Genomic DNA, 19,195 nt, shown 5'->3' with positions numbered 1-19,195 from the left:
TCTTGTTTTAATTTTGTATTATATTTGTAGTATTTCTATGGTATTGTTGGAGTAATGTTTTTGTAGTATTTCTGTAGTAGTATTTTCTTGTAATTTAACATTATATTTGTAGTGCTTCTGTAAATTTGTTTTAGTATTTCTCTGGTAGTATTTCTGTGATGTCTTGTTGTAATATTTTGTAGTATTTCTGTAGTATTATGTAATATTTCTGTAGCAATATGTTTGTATTATAGTGTTAATGTAGTAGTACATTTGTAGTATTTCTGTAGTTTGTTTCTTTAGAAAAAGAAAGTAAATGATATATTAGGTCCCTGTTTTAAAACACTAAACCTGACATTTAATATTGTAGTAACGTAGTATTTTGTACCATTTTTGTTGAAGTATTTTTGTAGTATTTCTGAAGTAGCATTTTTGTTATATTTCCATAATGGTGGTATTGTATTCTTTCTGACTTTCTTTTTGTAGTACTTCGGAAGCATTTCTCTTGTAGTATTACTCTGGTATTCTGTAGTGACATTTTGTAGTATTTCTGTAGAAGTATTTCTGTAATATTTATGTTGTAGTATTTTTGTACAATAGTATTGATGTAGTAGTACGTTTGTAGTATTTCTGTAGTTTTTTTCTTTTAAAATAGAAAGCAAAATGATATATTAGTTCCCTTTTTTAAAACACTAAACCTGACATTTAATATTGTAGTAACGTAGAATTTTGTACCATTTTTTGGTACTATTTTTGTAGTAACTCTGAAGTAGCATTTTTGTTGTATTTCCATAATGGTATTATTGTAGTCTTTCTTCTTGTAGTACTTCTGAAGCATTTCTGTTGTAGTATTCCTCTGGTAATCTTGTAACATTTTGTAGTATTTCGTTCATATTTTGTATTATAGTACGAAAGAAGTAATGTGTTTGTACAATTCTCTAGTATTTTTATTTTTGAAATAGTATATTAGGTCCTTATTTTTAAACACTAAACCTGATATTTAGCTTTGTAGTAATTTGTGGTCTCTTGTACTATTTTTGTAACATTTCTGTACAGTTCTATTTGTAGTATTACTGTAGTTGTAATTCTATAATATATTTGTACTAGTAGTATTTTTGTTTTTAAACAGAGATAGATGGCCTCAATAAATTACGTCGGTATTAGACTCTTTATAATACAATGCAGTTACTTTGTGTATTGTTTGGTTGTCTTTCTCAAAACAATCTGCTCTTAAATGGGACACTTTTCCTCTAAGGCCGAATTGCAAGTTTGCAAACATGAACAATTTTAGTTTCTAACCCCACTGCATTGTGGGTTGTTGCACCCAGGCTACCTTTAAACGCCTTCTTTTGTATTGTCGGCATTTACTCCTCCCGCTCGTCTCTTTCTGTCTTTTTCACACTCCGTCATTAACCTCCCACATGAGAGGTGGGCGCTACGGAGACTTCTTTGTGTAATTATAGTCATTAATCCGGCCAATATCTGGACAGGCTCCCACCCAAGATGTCTCCCACGTCCTCGCTCAGTCATTTGTTGTGCTGAAGATCATTATTACAATTTAAGATTTATTCCCTTTATATTACTACGCTCTCTAATTGGGGAACTCATGCTGATCCTCTCTGTTCATAATCGCACGCCCGTGGCCCCTCTTGAACTCACATCAGTGAATGATTGTAATTCTTATGTTTCGTTCATTAGAAGAGAAAGAGGAAAAATGATTGTAAAAAACTTGTAAAAGGTACAGTGTGTAATATTTGACCACTGCTTTGTCAAAAGCGAACAAAAAGCTGCCGAATAAGCACAGCGTAGCAGTAGGATGCCAGATAAACACGGTGGTTATGTATTCCGTAATGTAAAATAAATACAGATATCTCGGCCTATGAATATTTATACTTTTAACAAGATAGATCATGTATTTTTGCCTTTTAAACAATGTTTTTTTTCATGGAATGAAGGATTTGTGTACCACTAGGAAGCACTAAATATCACACATGTTTTTTCTGCCTGTAAAGATTTTTTTTTTACCATTGCGCTTCTTAGTTTTTTGGTGAACTTGCACCAAACAAAAAACAACAAAGAAAAAAAGTTTGGCATGTTGGGGAATAAGCAAGTCATTTCAGTCTTCGCCGTTCGGAAATGGCGTCCTTCCTTTTTCTATAATATATCAATTTCTTCCCATTTGTGATTGAATCCTCCTGTATGATTCAAAAAGTCATCCTCTCCATTCCAAATAACTCTTCCACAGTACACACCAACTGCCCCACAGTCTCGTTATTGTCTTGTTACTTTTTTGCTTGCCGTCAGAAGAACTTTAACCAGGTACTTATACAGTTTCTGCAATATTTCTCCTGTTAAGTTCCCTAAGTAGAGCACCTTGAATGTTTTGGGTATCCCATATCTCACGGTTTTCTTTGAATGTACTTTGTGTATAATTAGACCTCGAGATTGCACTGTATTGTCAAATGCAAACAAAAAACAGTGCCAAATGAGCACAGAGTTGCAGATAAACTGCTAGTTATAGATTCCGCAATGCAATATATATATATATACATACGCTCCTCTACTTACAAACATTAGAGTTACGAAAAACAGTAGATATGAAAGTTTTTTCGGGATGTCGAAAAATACTTGGACATTGCAGTAAGTTAGATTTTGTGTTGTGTGCACATTTTTCCGAGTAGAGGACATTACTGTAGTGCTTATTTCCGCCGCGTGGCGCCCTGAGAGGTCACCCACCAACCCGAAGAAGAAATCCGGCTTCCTCTTCCTAGTTTGTGTGTAAACATACTATACTGTATCTCCAGCGCGCTAAGAACTTTGACAGCCGTTTAATATCTAGTGCATCCATTCAATATGTTTTGTGTAAAGTGTAATGAAGAGGTGAGCCGTTTCTTTTGAAATGAAAGTAAAATAAGAAAGCTTGATGTGGTTGAGAAAATGGTCGTAAAGCTATTTTCAGCCACCTTTTACCACAGAGGAAGTCAACTCTTTATGCTCATCTTCCAAAAGTAAGTTCAACTTCTCTTTATAGAGTATATTTTATGAAATGTTTATTTTTTAGTACAAAACAATACAAGTTACTCGTATAAACCTTTAACATACAAAATTTAGCACTGAAGCAACTTACGAACAATCGTCCGGAAGCTATCTCGTTTGTAAGTAGGGCAGCGTCTGTACTATAAAGCACAAGGGGTAATACAAGTCTTTATTACCCGTTTATCCTGGGGTGCCACGTCCCATCTTCCAAAAGTAAGTTAAACCTAACTTTATTTATCTTTATAGAGCACACTATAATATGAAATTGTTAATTTTTTGGTACAAAACAATACAGGTTTCTTATACAAGCCTTAAACATACTTATATAAACCTTAAACATACAAAATATAGCACTGAAGCAACTTACAAATGATCGTCTGGAACCTAACTCGTTCGTTTCGAGCAACAACTATTTTGGGAATAACCAGGCAGCATGCACAAATGACACATTTTGTGTATGTGTGTGAGTATAGATCATGTTTGTCATTTAATAACAATGACGAGGGGGCACTCCCTCTGCAGATCCTGTATTACAGGTGATAAAATAACTTAATTTTAGTCTCCAGGTTGGTTCGGAAAAAAAAAAAACACATTACATACTCGCTCATGTGCATGCACACGCGTGCAACTGAATTGTGGCGATTTTCAAAGTGTGATGTCATGGCAACTGGTGGCGGCCATTCAGTGAAATGTCAAGGCGATCAGTCAAAGACACGCGTGTTTGCTTGCAACGAGTACAGGTGCAATGGGACGATTTCGTCAAGATGACATGTCGAGTCGATGCGGGTGCAAAAAGAAGGGGGGGGGGTGTCTGAGGCTTGGAGCGCCTTTGATCGATTTCCTGGCAAGGTGTTTCTGACATTTTAAAGCTGATGCGACAGCAAAGGGAAAAGTCAATGATGGAAGCTTTCAAGTTGAGATTTCAAGTGCCACCTGAACAAACCCGTACCTAAAAATGCTACTGCTTTACGCCTTGACGTGTCAAACTCATTTTAACTCGGGGGCCACAAGATACGACAAACATTCTCTCGGGGGAAGAGTAGTTGATAAGAGAGAAAGAAAAAGAAAGAGAATTAAGTAACAGAAAGAAAGAGAAAAAAAAGTGGGAAGGTAGGACAAAGGGAGAAAGAAAGAGAGAGAGAAAACGTGAGAAACAAAAGAAATAAAAAGAGAAATTGTGAGAGGGGGAAAGAATAAGAGAAAAAGAAATCCAAAGAAAAATAAAGAGAGAGAAAAGATAAAGAATAAGAGAGAAGTGGAGAAAGAGGGAAGGGGAAAGCAAGAGAGAGATAAAAGAGAGAAAAGGAAAAAAGGAAAAGAGCATCCATCAATCCATCCATTATCTGCACCGCTTATCCTCAGTAGGGTTGCGGGGGTGCTGGAGCCCATCCCATCTATCTTCGGGCAGTGGGCAGGGGACACCCTGAACTGGTTGCCAGACAGTCGCAGGGCACACAGAGACAGACCTCTCCACACCCAGGGACAATTTTGACCGGCCGATCAACCTGACATGCATGTTTTTGGAATGTGGGAGGAAACCGGAGTGCCTGGAGGAAACCCACACAAGTACGGGGAGAACATGCAAACTCCGCACAGGAAGGTTGGTAGCTGGATTTGAACCCATGACCTCAGAACTGCCCGGAAGAGAGCAAGAGAAGGTAAAAAGACACAAAAGAAAGAGACAAAGACAAACAAAGAATGAGAAAGAGACAGAGTGAGTGAAAAAGGGAAGAAAAGAGAGAGAGGGAAATAAATACAAGTACAGCATATTTGTGAGAGGCACCTGATTTTGCAACATCAAGTGGACATATTTCAACCTGCAGCTTGTTTTTCTCTTGTGCTTCTCTGAGTGTTGTCTCGCGGGCCGGCTTCAATATCTTAGCGGGCCTGATACGGACCCCCTGTTTGACACCCCTGCCTTAGACTTTCTCCCTTTTAAAGCGCCTGGAAGGGGGATTACCTCACATGCAGTCCCTTCTCAAGGTTTCTTCATTTTCCTCATATTGAGGTTTTTTGAGTTTTTCTTTGCCCTCATGTAGGTTTTATATCAGGGGATGGTGTATTAATACTCGGTAGTTTGCAATAATCTGTGGTCTGTGCAGGTGCAGCCCTTTGAGATGCTTTGTGATTAAGGGCGTCACAAATAAACATGATTTGACTTGACTACTGCCTTTTCATAAGTAAACAACAACAAAAATCTTTCTCCTTTCTCGCTTTTTTTGTCCCACCCTCTCTCTTTTTCTCTCTGTCTCTTTCTCTCTCTTTTATTTTCTCTCTAATCTACTAGTCCAGCCCCCAAGATAATGTTTGTTCTATCGTGTAACCCCCAAGTTAAAATAAGTTTGACACCCCTGGTCTAGTATGTTTAGGACATTATTTTAACTACAGATTACTGCTAAGAGTAACCCTAAAAACCGAAAACCTTGGGAAAGCGGGGAAAAAAAAATCATGTTCAACCACTAATGGGGGACGTGAGTTCGGCTTAGGACGTCATCAGACAGGTGAGTTTTACTCCACGAATGCCCGTTCAACTTAGAAAGATAATTGCTGAAGATTTATATAGAGGGGAGAAGGTCTGTCACTGTGTGTTTTAAGCCACACCCCAAACTAAGGAAAACTCAAATACTGATTTCAATACTCCTAATTTTATTCAAATACCAGATCAATTTTTATATACCCGTTTTTGAGTTTAGTTGAAGATACACAATTTATACAAAAGTCAATTCCATTGAAGTTGGGAAAAAGTTTAAAATGTCAGTAAAATTAGAATAGAATGACTTGCAAACCTTTTCTAACCCATATTTAAATGAATACACCACAAAGACAAGATTATCCATGTTCAAACTCATAAACTTTATTTCCATGAGCAAATAATGATAAACTTAGAATTTTATAATTGCAACAAGTGCCAAAGTAGTTGGGAAAGGGGCTTCTTCACCATTGTGTTACATCACCTTTCCTTTTAATAACACTCAATAAACGTTTAGGAAGTGAGGAGACTAGTTGTTGAATCGTTGATAGTGGAATCCTTTCCCATTCTTGCTTTATGTACAGCTTCAGCTGTTCAACAGTCCGGGGTTTCCTTTGTCTTATTCTGCGCTTTATAATGCGCCACACATTTTCAATGGGAGACAGGTCAGGACTGCAGGCAGGCCAGTCAAGCACCCGCACCCTCTTACTACGAAGCCACGCTGTCGTGAGACGTGCAGTGTGTGGCTTGGCATTATCCTGCTGGAAGAAGCAAGGGCGCCCATGGTAAAGATTCTGTTTGGATGGCAACATACTTTGTTCCAAAACCTGAATGTACTTTTCTGCATTAATGGTGCCTTCACAGATGTGCAGGTTACCCATTCCTTGGCCACTCATGCACCCCCATACCATCACAGATGCTGGCTTTTGCACTTTGCGTGCATAACAGTCTGGGTGGTTCTGTTCTTCTTTGGACCGGAGGACACGACGTCCACAATTTCCAAACACAATTTGGAAAACTGACTCATCAGACCACAGAACACTTTTCCACTTTGTATCAGTCCATTTTAGATGGGCTCGGGCCCAGAGAACCCTGCGGCGTTTCTGGATGTTGTTGATGAATGGCTTACGCTTTGCAACATAAAGTTTTAACCCACACTTACGGATATAGCGTCGAACTGTATTGACTGACAGTGGTTTTCCAAAGTGTTCCTGAGCCCATGTGGTGATGTCCTTTACACATTGATGTCGGTTCTTAATGCAGTACCGCTTGAGGGCTCGGAGGTCACGGGCATTCAATAATGGTTTACGGCCATGCCGTTTACGCACAGTGATTTCTCCAGATTCCCTGAACCTTTTCACAATATTATGGACTGTAGATGATGATATCCCTAAATTCCTTGCAATTGTACTTTGAGGAATGTTGTTTTTAAACTGTTCAACAATTTGCTCACGCAGTTGTTCACAAAGAGGTGAACCTCGCCCCATCCTTGCATGTGAATGACTTAGCTTGTTCGGGTCTCCCTTTTTTATACCCAGTAACAACTCTCACCTGTTGCTAATTCATCTGTTCACCTGCAAATAGTTGGTTGATTTCCATTCATCCACTTTCTGAGTAGTTATTGACACCTGTCCCAACTATTTTGGCACGTGTTGCTGTCATCAAATTACAGAGTTGATGATTTTCTCCCAAAACAATAAAGTTTATGAGTGAAGACAATAAATATGTTGTCTTTGCTGTGCATTCATTTAAATATGGGTTGAAAAGAATTTGCAATTTACTTGGATCAATTTTTATTTGCAATTAACACACTTTCCCAACTTCATTGGAATTGAGTTTTGTACTAGCATTAGCTGGAGACCCAATACAATTAGCATAAGATCCAAATGAGTAAAAAAAACCTTTGCTGTTAGGAGTAGATGCAGACATATATTTGACTGTCATATAATACACAGTTCATGAACGTTGCCTTATTTAAGTTGTTGTATAGAGATTTGGGGAAATACATATACGAACGATATAGAATCCAGTACTAGTAGATTAGAGATAAAGAAAAAAAGAGAGAAAGAAATAAGAGAAAGAGATGGAGAGAAAAGTAGAGAGGGTGGGACAAAGAAAGAGAGAGAGCGTGCTAAACAAAAGAGATAAAAAGACAAATAGAAAGAAGGAGAGAAAGAGAGAAGAGGAGAAAGAGAGAAGGGGAAAAGAAAAGAGAGAGAATGGAGAGAAAAGGAAAAAAAGAAGAGGAAAAAGAAGGTAAAAAGACACAGAGTGAAAGAGACAAAGAGGAGCAAAGAAACAGAAAAAGAGAGAGAGAGTGAAAGTGATAGAGAGCGAAAGAGTGACAGAGAGATACAAGTACAGCGTTTAAGAGAGGCACCTGGCTTTGGCAACATCAAGTGGACATATTTCAACCCGCAGCTCATTTTTCTCTTGCGCTTCTCCGAGCGTTGTCTTGCGGGACGGATTCAATCCCTTAGCGAGGCTGATCCGGCCCGCGGGCTGTCTGTTTGGCAACCCTGATTTAGATAATGACTTCAAAATATCCGTTATTGTCATCATTTAAAAAAAAATCATACACTCAATGTATTTTGGATAAAATATACTTAAGAACTCAGAGTTAACAAGTCACTAGCGATGCCAGTATAAGTTTTAAATACCATTTATTTGTTTTCTAATTGTCCTCTCTAGGGTAAAGTTATTTTCCCCCCTGTAGGGGGGAAAATGTCTTCAGCTTAATTTCTTTTAGTGAATTAATGATTGACGCTGCTATTTAGTGTCGCTGTGCCTGAATAAAAAGCCAAAAAAGAACATGATATACAAATAACGTACACAAAACTCACCTAATCCAGGTAAGAAGGTGTTGAGGAAGAGGCAAATGACCGCCAGGGGGAAAGGCATGGTGGGTATGGCAGCCCTCAGGGGTCCCTTCTTCTCACGGACCTCCACAACCACGCCGCCCCCGTTTTCTGACATGGGGTCCATCGAGGCGGTTTTGACTCCCAAGTTGTCTTTTACCATATTTGCCTCCTTCTGTGCCATCCTATTGACTTAACAAATAAAAGTCAATCCTAGAAATGTATCTCATAAGTGATGCCACTCATTGGTCATTAAAAGCTCTTCCAGAACGATATCATCGATAATAGAAATTTGTGTAAAAGCAAGTGTATGTTCCTGGGTGGTTCCTCAATCTGGTCAATTGGGATCTCAGCAGTCACTGAGTGAGAGAAAGCGCTAACAATTCCAACCTCCCCCTTTTGACTGTCGCTCTCCCCTCAACATTTAAAGGTACAGCACACTCCGGGAAGCGCTCATCTGCCTTTGGGGGGGAAGGTGGTCCTAGGAGAAAAAAGGGCTCGAATCTGAAGATATACAGATGAATTAACATACATCAAGGGGGGAAAAAAGCGATGTATAAAATGTAGCATGGAAGGAGAAAAATAATAATGTCTTACCTTTAGTCTATGTCAGGGGTGTCAAACTCTTTTAAACTCAGGGGCCACACGGTAGAACATTCTCTCAGGGGCCGGACTAGTAGATTAGAGGGAAAGAAAAAGAGGGAGAAGGTAATAAGATAAAGAGGGGGTTAGAAAAAGAGAGAGGGTGGGACAAAGAAAGGGAGAAAGGAGAAAGAGAGAGACAAAGAGAGAAAAGAGAGAGAGAATGTGCAAAATTATCCAGCTTCATTGAGTTAATACTTTGTAGCGCCACCTTTTGCTGCGATAACAGCTGCAAGTTGCTTAGGGTAGCAGTGTTGCACATGGAGAAACTGATATTTTTGCCCATTCCTCCTTGCAAAACAGCTCGAGCTCAGTGAGGTTGGATGGAAAGCGTTTGTGAACAGGAGTTTTCAGTTCTTTCCACAGTTCCCCAATTGGATTGAGGTCTGGACTTTGACTTGGCCATTTTAACACCCTAATATTTTTGGGGGGTGAACAGTTCCATTGTAGCTTTTGCTTTATGTTTTGGATCATTGTCTTGTTGGAAGACAAATCTCCATCCCAGTTTCAGGTCTTTTGCGGATTCCATCAGTTTTTCTTCCAGAGTGGTCCTGTATTTGGCTGAATCCATATTCCCATAAATTTTAACCATCTTCCCTGTCCCTGCTGGAGAAAAGCAGGCCCAAACCATGATGCTGCCAACACCATGTTTGACTGTGGGGATGGTGTGATGAGGGTGATGAGCTGTGCTGCTTTTACGCCAAACATAACGTCTTGCATGGTTGCCAAAAAGTTCTATTTTGGTCTCATCTGACCAGAGAACCTTCTTCCACAGGTTTGGTGTGTCTCCCAGGTGGCTTGTGGCAAACTTTAAACGACACTTTTTATGGATATGGCTTTCTTCTTGCCACTCTTCCATAAAGTCCAGATTTGTGCATTATACAACTGATTGTTGTCCTATGGAGAGATTCTCCCACCTCAGCTGTAGACCTCTGCAGTTCATCCAGAGTGATCATGGGCCCTATGGCTGCATCTCTGATCAGTTTTCTCCTTGTATGAGCTGAAAGTTTAGAGGGACGGCACGATTCTTGGTAGATTCGTAGTGATTTGATACTCCTTTCATTTCAATATTATTGCTTGCACAGTGATCCTTGAGATGTTTAAAGATTGGGAAATCCTTTTGTATCCAAATCCAGCTTTAAACCTCTCCACAACAGTATCTCGTACCTCTCTGGTGTGTTCCTCGTTCTTCATGATGCTCTCTGCGCTATAAACAGACCTCTGAGACTATAACAGTGCAGGTGCATTTATACAGAGACTTGATTACACACAGGTGGATTCCATTTATCATTGTTAGTCATTTAGATCAACATTGAATCATTCAGAGATCCTCACTGAACTTCTGGAGTTTGCTGCACTGAAATTAAAGGCGCTGAACAATTATGCATACACACTTTTTCGTTTTTAATTTTTTTTTAAATATGTTTAAAATATAGGGCAGCACGGCAGCGCAGTGGTTAGCGCATGTGCGGCACAGTTCAAGTCATGGGAACCTCCTGCGTGGGTTCAAATCCAGCTCCAGACTTTCTTTGCGGAGTTTGTATGTTCTCCCCGTGCTTGCGTGGGTTTCCTCCGGGCACTCCGGTTTCCTCCCACATTCCAAAAACATGCATTTCAGGTGAATTGGCCGGTCCAAAATGTCCCTAGGTGTGAATGAGCGAGTGAGTTGTCTGTCCCCGTGTGCCCTGCAATTGGCTGGCAACCAGTTCAGGGTGTTCCCTGCCTGCTGCCCGATGATTGCTGGGATGGGCTCCAGCACCCCCGCGACCCTACTGAGGATAAGCGGTGCAGCTAATGAGAGATGAGATGTTTCAAATATCCAATAAAGTGTGTTCCACTTCATGATAGTGTCCCACTTATTGTTGATTCTACACAAGGAATTACAGTTTCATATCTTTATGTTTGAAAACTGAAATGTGGCTTAAGGTCAAAATGTTCAAAGGGGCCAAATAGTTTTGCAAGCCACTGTATGTTTAAAAATGTGTTTATATATACAATGCTTGGGAAAATGATCACAAATTACATTATTTTTATATCAATGCACCACCCTTTTCATCTGCTGTTCTTCAGATTGTTCTTCTATGTTTATACATCATAACACAAGAACAGTTTATTTGCTTCGCTAACAATTTAACGGTCGTAAATAGCAGTCTCGCTTCTCCTAGCCCGCTTGTCATCTCCTAGCAACCCGAGAAGCTGAAGGTGATTATTAGGAGCATGATATTCATCTCCTCGCCTTTTTGGCTCATTCTCCGGCTTTAATTTCCTCTTAAGTCTTTGCGTTAAAATACAAAGACACCCAAGTCAAAGCAAAGCGCAGGCAAATGACGTCTCAAGGGGACGTCGAGTCATGAATGGATGGTGCCTATTGCCATGGCAACATTGAAGGGTTGCCAGGGCAGATGAGGTCAGTGTTTTTAGATAGTTACACAAAATTATTTTCAAATAAGCTCATCTACTAAAACAGTCAGCCCTCAAAGCCAGTCTTACTTGTAATTGGTTTAATCATGAAGGAAGGGTTACAGAAAGTCGCAAAAAAACATGCTTTCAAGCACACAAAGAGCAAGCTTGGTCCTTTGTTTCTCTACACCAAATTCCACCACTGCTACCAGATTTACTTGGCAACATGAAATGGTAATCACAAGTAGAGCCCCAAAAACGCAGAACCATGTGTCATGATCGGTACAAGTAGGGGACCCAAATGCATAACGTTTCACACAATGCTTTATTAAGGATCGGGGAAGTCAGAGCGAGAGGAAAACGACAGCGATCTGGTGCTTGCTGGGCAGGAGGAGCGTGGTCGGGAATCAGAACAAGTCGGGCAGCCGGGACAGGAGACTGTGCGTGGTCGGAGATCGGAACAAGTTGGGTAGCCGGGACGAGCGGGAAGCCAGAGATCGATACTGGAAACAGAATCAGGCAGGATACGGGTAGCCGGGACAGAAAAACAGAGCTTGGATCGGGGATCGATACAGGAAACAGAATCAGGATACGGGTCGCCGGGACAGGAGAACGGAGCTTGGATCGCGGATCGATACAGGAAACAGAATCAGGATACAGGTAGCCGGGACAGGAGAACGGAGCTTGGATCGGGGATCGATACAGGAAACAGAATCAGGATACGGGTCGCCGGGACAGGAGAACGGAGCTTGGGTCGCGGATCGATACAGGAAACAGAATCAGGATACAGGTAGCCGGGACAGGAGAACGGAGCTTGGATCGGGGATCGATACAGGAAACAGAATCAGGATACGGATAGCCGGGACAGGAGTACGGAGCTTGGATCGGGGATCGATACAGGAAACAGAATCAGGATACGGGTAGGCGGGACAGGAGAAAGGAGCTTGGATCGGGGATCGATACAGGAAACAGAATCGGGATAAGGGTAGGCGGGACAGGAGAACGGAGCTTGGATCGGGGATCGATACAGGGAACAGAATCATGATACGGGTAGCCGGGACAGGTGAACGGAGCTTGGATCGGGGATCGATACAGGAAACAGAATCAGGATACGGGTGACCGTGACAGGAAAACGAAGCTTGGATCGGGGATCGATACAGGAAACAGGTCGTGATAAAAACGGGAGCCAGAGTCTAAAGTGCTTGCCTTGCATGCGCTGAGGTTCGCAGACGGACTCACCAGGAGTGAACGAGAATGACGTGTTAAAATAGGAGGAGTAATTGGGGAACGAGTGGCATCTGGGGCTGAACGAGTGAGCGCAGGTGAGGGCAACTGCCAAATCATGACACCAAGAAAATATTTTTGTTGGATGTGCTAACATAGGAGTCAGAAATTTAAACATAAATGTTCTTGTGTATTGTGGTATTGTTTGGGAGAAACACATTCATATTTGCTTTACATTATATACTTTACATGATAGTGTTAAAGCGGCCTTTCCTTTCTCTGTGTTTTTGTTTTATATCTGGATTGTGAGACAGTCAAAATAAAAGCTGGGATGAACAATTTCTTTGAAGTTTTTACAACAGTATATTCCGGGCACAAATGAGCTACAGGACAATGGCAGTAGAATTCACAAGTACGTATCCTATGATGTCTCACTATTTATTTTAAACATAGAAAGCTGCTTGTGAGGATTGAAGTTAAAGGGAAATTAAAATGGCAAACAATGTCTCCTAGGCTGAAAAGGCTGTCCCGCGGACGACTCAAAATAGAATGGAAAATTTCTAAACAAGTGTCCTTTTTCTGAACTGGTTCTAACAAGAACAGATATGGTAAATCAAATATAAAAAAACAATTGAGAAGCCTTACAATTACGACTAAATGAATGAAAAAGTTAATTAATAATTACAAAATAAATGATGTTACAAATCACTGAAAAAAAGAATGGTTTTAAATGTAAAAATATACAGGCATAATAATATATGCAGTGACACATTGATATATTCCAACAGGAGCAAAATTTTCATTTTTGCACTGTTGAAAATATATAACAATAGACATTTATACCATACTTGACAACATTGGAAAATTGGGAAGATTTTCGTCCTCCCAACCATGACGGACGGCAGTAAACCGTACTAAACAGTGGGTATGGCCAGTAAACAACAAAAAAAGCTACAATATTCAATACCATTGTCAATGACTAGTAAAATGAATATTGTGCAGCTGTCCCATGAGGTGGCTCACCTAATTGAAAAGTACAATGAGCGCTATTTAGAGAAACTGAGGATAGCATTAGCAGGGCTAGTTCGTGTGAAAACACTCGATACTGTATCTCTAGCGCGCTAAGAACTTTGACAATTTTATTGTGTAATATCTCCTGCATCCATTCAATATGGTTGGTGTAAAGTGTAAAGAAGAGGCGAGCCGGTTTATTTGAAATGAAAGTGGAATAAGAAAGCTTGACGCGGTTGAGAAAATGGTTAGATTACTTTTTTTTGGTCATGGAGGAGGAAGTCGCCTAACTCTTGAAGCTAGTCTTCCAAAAGTAAGTTTAATTCAACTTTATTTATCTTTATGGAGCATATCATTTCATAACTGACTGCCCATTTTGCGCATCTGGTTAGCTACTCTTCTTGCACTATCGGCACTATGGTAAAATACTATACGTAGCCAAAATACAATACAACATTATTTATATCTGTACATTCAAGGAAACTGTGGGGGTCAGATGCATCGACATTTCGTTCTGTATACACGTGTACTAGAATGACAATAAAGTAGATCTGAATCTGAATCTGAATAATATGTTTATTTTAGTACAACACAATACAGGTTACCTATACATGCCTTAAACATACTTAGTAAGTAGGGCAGCGTCTGTATTAAGGAAGCGGGTAGGATCAAAAGAGCATAAGCCACTTCTTATTCCTTTTCGGACATGGTACCTTCGCATTGTTTTTGTTTTTTGTCTTCTTGTTCAGTTGTATTCTTGTTTTCTCATGCTCGAAAATAAAGTTTCATTTATTCAAGTCATGTTTATTTGTGACGTCCTTAATCACAAAAAGTCTTAAGAGGCTACACAGACAACAGACTATTATTACACCGTCCCCTGATCTAAAACCTACATGAGGGCAAGGAAAAATTCAAAAACCTCAACATGAGGAAAATGAGGAAACATGACTTTACAAAAAGCACAGAACATGACAGAAAGCTTAGTTCACAGTTACTTTATGGAGAAGACGATAAACAGAGAAAATTAAGACGTAGTTTTATTCTATAGCTTATGAATGACCTATATTTCATCTTGACTATTATTTGTTATTGCAACATCCATTGCATCCTGGTCATCCTAGAACGGGGGATTACCTCATGTGCGGTCCCTTCTCAAGGTTTCTTTATTTTCCTCATGTTGAGGTTTTTGAGTTTTTCCTTGCCCTCATGTAGGTTTCAGATCAGGGGGTGGTGTCATAATAGTCTGTGGTTTGCAATTGTCTGTGGTCTGTGCAGGTCTTTGAGACGTCTTGTGGGGGATTACCTCATGTGCGGTTCCTTCTCAAAGTTTCTTCATTTTCCTTGAGACTCCTTTTCCTCCTTTTAGCTTGACTTAAAATGGCCGATTTACTAAAAGACAGAAAAAACTTACCACGTGTCTTACCTTTAAATGGTTTTAGTTCGTCCAGCAGATAAATAAGCAGGTCGTTTTTGCACTCCTCTCTCGAAAGAAGACTCCCCTGTGTCCATTAAATACAAAATAATCACATTTTCGACATTCTCTGTAGTTTCCGACATTTTGTTTGGTACCCACCGTTAGCATGTCACACACCACAAACTTTTACTTATCTTATGGGAATATCTGCACCCACTAGAGCATTCAATTTGAAATAATTTACACTTTTTAATCTTTATTCTATTCTTTTATCTTTGGAGGTAAAAAAAAATCTATATTCTGTCTCTTAATGGTCATCAACATGCTCCCGTAAAATCTTGTGATTTCGAATGTAGGATGAAAGAAGGCCGGGTTGCCAGGAAAATTATTCAAATGTACAAGTTTTCTCTATAACATATTTGGGTATTTTGGTGGGTATTTGTCACCATATTTGGCAACCTGTCCCCGGTGGCACTGTAGAGTAAACAGACAAGATTGAAGACGATGAAGGAAATATTTCCACATTTTACGGCGTACAAATTCGGGAGTTGTGAGAGGAAATTATCCCGTGGGAGGAAGTTGTGAGATGAGGATGAAATTCGGGAGAATCTTACCTAAATTGGGAAGGTATTTGGTATGTCTTTGAAACATCGGATATCATGCAAAATGTGAGCGCGCCATCTGCTGGTCATTCATCAGTCATACAGTGTGAACTTCATTCATTGTCCGACCGCTTATTCCTGTGAGAGTTGTGAAAGATAGAGAGAGCATTAGAGAGAGAGAAAGGGAGAAAAGGGAGAAAGAAAGAGGACAAAAAGAGAAAGATAAAAAATAAAGCGAGATAAAAAGAGCGAGAACAAGGGAGACGGAGTAAGAGAGAGAAAGAGTGAGAGATTTAGAGAGAGCACAATAGAAAGATAGGGAGCAATATGGAGAGAGAAGGGGAGAAAGAAAGAAAGAAAGAAAGAAAGAGATAAAAAAAGAAAGTGAGTTTAACAAGGAGCAAGAACGGAGTAGGGGAGAGAGATGGAGGGAGTAATAGTGAGAGAATTAGAGAGAGCACAATAGGAAGATAGAGAGTAATATAGAGAGAGAAAGGGTAGAAAAAAAGGGGGGGAAGAAAGAGATAGAAAAAGAAAGCGAGATAAAAATAGAGCGAGAACAAGGGAGACGGAGTAGGGGAGAGAGATGGAGGGAGTAAGAGTGAGAGAATTAGAGAGAACACAATAGAAATATAGATAGCACATTAGAGAGAGAAAGAGAAAGGGAGAAAAGAGAGAAAGAAAGAGGACAAAAAGAGAAAGATAGAAAAAGAAAGCGAGATAAAAAGAGAGCAAGAACAAGGGAGACGGAGTAAGAGAGAGGGAAGGAGAAAGAGTGAGAGAATTAGAGAGAACACAATAGAAATATAGATAGCACATTAGAGAGAGAAAGAGAATGGGAGAAAGGAAGGAAAGAAAGAGTAAAAAAGAGAAACAGATAGAAAAATAAAGCGAGATATTAAGAGAACGAGAACATGGGAGGGAGAGGGAGGGAGAAAGAGTGAGAGAATTAGAGAGAGCACAATAGAAAGATAGACAGCAATATGGAGAGAGAAAGTGGAGAAAGAAAGAGGAAAAAGAGAGAAAGAAAAAGAAAGAGATAAAAAGTGCGAGAACAAGGGAGACAGAATAAGAGAGAGAGCGAGAGAGACAGAGAGAGGGTGAGAGAGAGAGAGAGAGAGAGAGACAGGAAGGAGGGGAAGAGAGGGAGAAAGAGTGAGAGAATGAATAAGAGCACAATAGAAAGAAAGGGAGCACAGTAGAGAGAGAAAGTGGTGAAAGAAAGAGGAAAAAGAGAAAGGGATAGAAAAAGAAAGAGAAAGAAATGAAGTGAGAAAGAGAGAAAAATCAAAAGAATGAGAGAAGATAGAAAAGAGAGAAAGAGAAAGTGAGAAAGAAAGGGAGTGAGGTAGAGAAAATGAGAAAGAAGAAGGAAAGAGCAAACAAGAGAGAGAACAAGAAAAGGGAGCGAGAGAAAGGGAAAAATAGGAGAGAAAGAGAGGGTGAGAAAAAAGGAAGAGAGATAGACTTAGATGCCAGAAAAGGAGATAAAAGAGAGATAGAGAAACAGGAAAGGGACAAAAATAGGGAGAAAAAGAAGAGAGTGAAATACTACCACAATTGATATGCGAGGGATGCCATCAAGTGGACATATTTAAAATTGCAGCTCGTTTTTCTCTTACGCTTCTCTAAGCATTGGTTTTCATTCACTTTAGATGATACAGTGCCATCTAGTGTTGGTACACTGGAGTTTTAGGCCTATTAAAAGAGGTACTGTGTTTTGAAATGAATACAAAGTTTCACCATTTATTAAAACAAAACCTCTAAACCACAAATCCTAATGACCTTAAAATAGTGTTTTTCAACATTTTTTGTTTTAAATTTCAAAATCTTGAAGCACACTGTCCGTCTAGAACGTTTTAAAACTATTTTTTTTTAAAGTTATATATTGCATGTTAGCTAAAACGTGTTAGCGTTACGTTTTCCTTATCATATCTTTTGGTCACCGTAGCTCTGGAGGCGATACAGGTTGATTATTTTTATTCATCATTTACTTTTAAAATTCTCGGATTTTATGACATTTTTACCGGTTTTTCAATCGTTTTTTTTTTTTACAAATAATCGCAAACGTCATATTTAAATTGAGCAAAAAATCAGTAGGACAAAACTGTATTTTATTTTGGTTTAACGTTTCTTCCTTTTTTGGTGTAAATTAAGAAATCTTTAAATAAGGTGAGGATGATTATGAGCAAAATGTTAACTTTATTCGATATGTTTTATTATTTTTCTAGCGCCATCTTAAACAGCTTCATCAAACAAAAGAGTGTATTAAATATACTTCCGTGTTCTACTTCGTGAGCTGAAAATTCGTAAACAAAAGACTCGAAGGAAGGAAATATGCTTAATAATGGCATGTTTATTTATAGGGGCAAAAAAATACTGTGGTACATTAGAAAAGGTTCGGCATACTGGTTGAAAAACACTGTCTTATCCCACATCATTTATTTTTTTAATCACAAAAATATATTAATCATAATTACCTAAGGACTCTAGATGGCAGCATAGTACAGATCAATTTTTTAAGCTTTCGCTCTTAAGTCAATTCAAGTCATTTACCAAAAGGATTAAAACCGGCCCGTAAGATAACAGCGAGAGAAGCGCAAGAGAAAAATGAGCCGCAGTTCTAAATATGTCCACTTGGTGTCACCCAAGCCGGGCATCACTCGCAATGGTAGTAGTATTTCTTTTTTTTCTTCTATCTCTTTCTCACTGTCTTCTCTCTTTCTCCCTCCCCCTCTCTCTTTCTCTTTTCTCTCTCTATTTTTCTCTTACTTTCTCTCTTTCTTATTGTATTTCTTTTCTCCCTTTCACTATCTCTTTCTTTCTATTTGCCTCTCTTTCTTGCTCTCTTTCTTTTTACCCTCCCTTTCTTTCTCTTACTTCCTCTCTCTTTTTTCTCTCATTTTCTGTCTCTTTCTCTCTCTCTCCAACCCCCTCTCTAACTCCCTCTCTCTCTCTTTTTACTCTTGCTTTCTCACTCCCTCTCACTACCTCCCTGTTATATATCTCTTTCTCCTTTATCTTTCCCGCTCTCATTCAAACTTTCTTTCTCTCTTAATTTATTTATTTTCCCGGCTCTTTCTATTCTCTCTCTTATTTTCTCTTCTTTTTTTCCACATTTCTCTCTTTTGTGCTCTTTCTACCGCTCTCACTCTTTCTTCGCCTCTTTCTCACCCCACTCTCTCTCTCTCTCTCGCTCTTTTTCTCTTTTCTCTCTCTCTATTCTTCTCTTTCTCTCTTTCTTATTGTATTTCTTTCTCCCTTTCACTATCTCTCTTTCTATTTGCCTCTCTTTCTTGCTCTCTTTCTTTTTACTCTCCCTTTCTTTCTCTCACTTTCTCTCTTTCTTTTTTCTCTCATTTTCTCTGTCTCTTTCTTTCTCTCTTCAACCCCCCCTCTGATTCTCTCTCTTTAACTCTTTCTCTCTAACTCTCTCTCTCTCTTTACTCTTGCTTTCTCACTCTCTCTCACTACCCCTTGTTATATACCTATTTCTCCTTCATCCTTCCAGCTCTCTTTCAAAGTTTCTTTCTCTCTTTATTTATTTATTGTCCCGGCT

The 19,195-nt window shown here is 39.3% G+C and overlaps 1 protein-coding gene across 3 annotated transcripts in view; it reads right to left on the bottom strand.

Annotated features, from left to right (window-relative positions):
• Positions 1 to 15,688, bottom strand: part of stum (stum, mechanosensory transduction mediator homolog) — a 28,102-nt gene extending 12,414 nt beyond the window's left edge. The window contains exons 1-4 of one of the 3 annotated variants that reach the window (XM_088325145.1): positions 15,649 to 15,688; positions 15,044 to 15,119; positions 8,941 to 9,016; positions 8,329 to 8,824 (exon numbers count right to left, since the gene is read on the bottom strand). In XM_088325145.1, coding sequence (XP_088181271.1) covers positions 8,329 to 8,527 — 199 coding nt within the window. In that variant the 5' untranslated portion in view covers positions 8,528 to 8,824; positions 8,941 to 9,016; positions 15,044 to 15,119; positions 15,649 to 15,688. Of the gene's footprint in view, positions 1 to 8,328; positions 8,848 to 8,940; positions 9,017 to 15,043; positions 15,120 to 15,193; positions 15,392 to 15,648 lie in introns of those variants that run through there. The other 2 variants (XM_088325144.1, XM_088325143.1) reach the window with 2 other exon arrangements.
• Between the last annotated feature and the right edge of the window lie 3,507 nt (positions 15,689 to 19,195).

Source organism: Urocampus carinirostris, chromosome 20 (genome assembly GCF_059441175.1).
Source record: "Urocampus carinirostris isolate Australia breed hairy pipefish chromosome 20, RoL_Ucar_1.0, whole genome shotgun sequence".
NCBI classification, from domain to species: Eukaryota; Metazoa; Chordata; class Actinopteri; order Syngnathiformes; family Syngnathidae; genus Urocampus; species Urocampus carinirostris.
The sequence above is the reverse complement of the archived record's forward strand: the minus strand, read 5'-3'. Positions and strand labels throughout refer to the sequence as shown.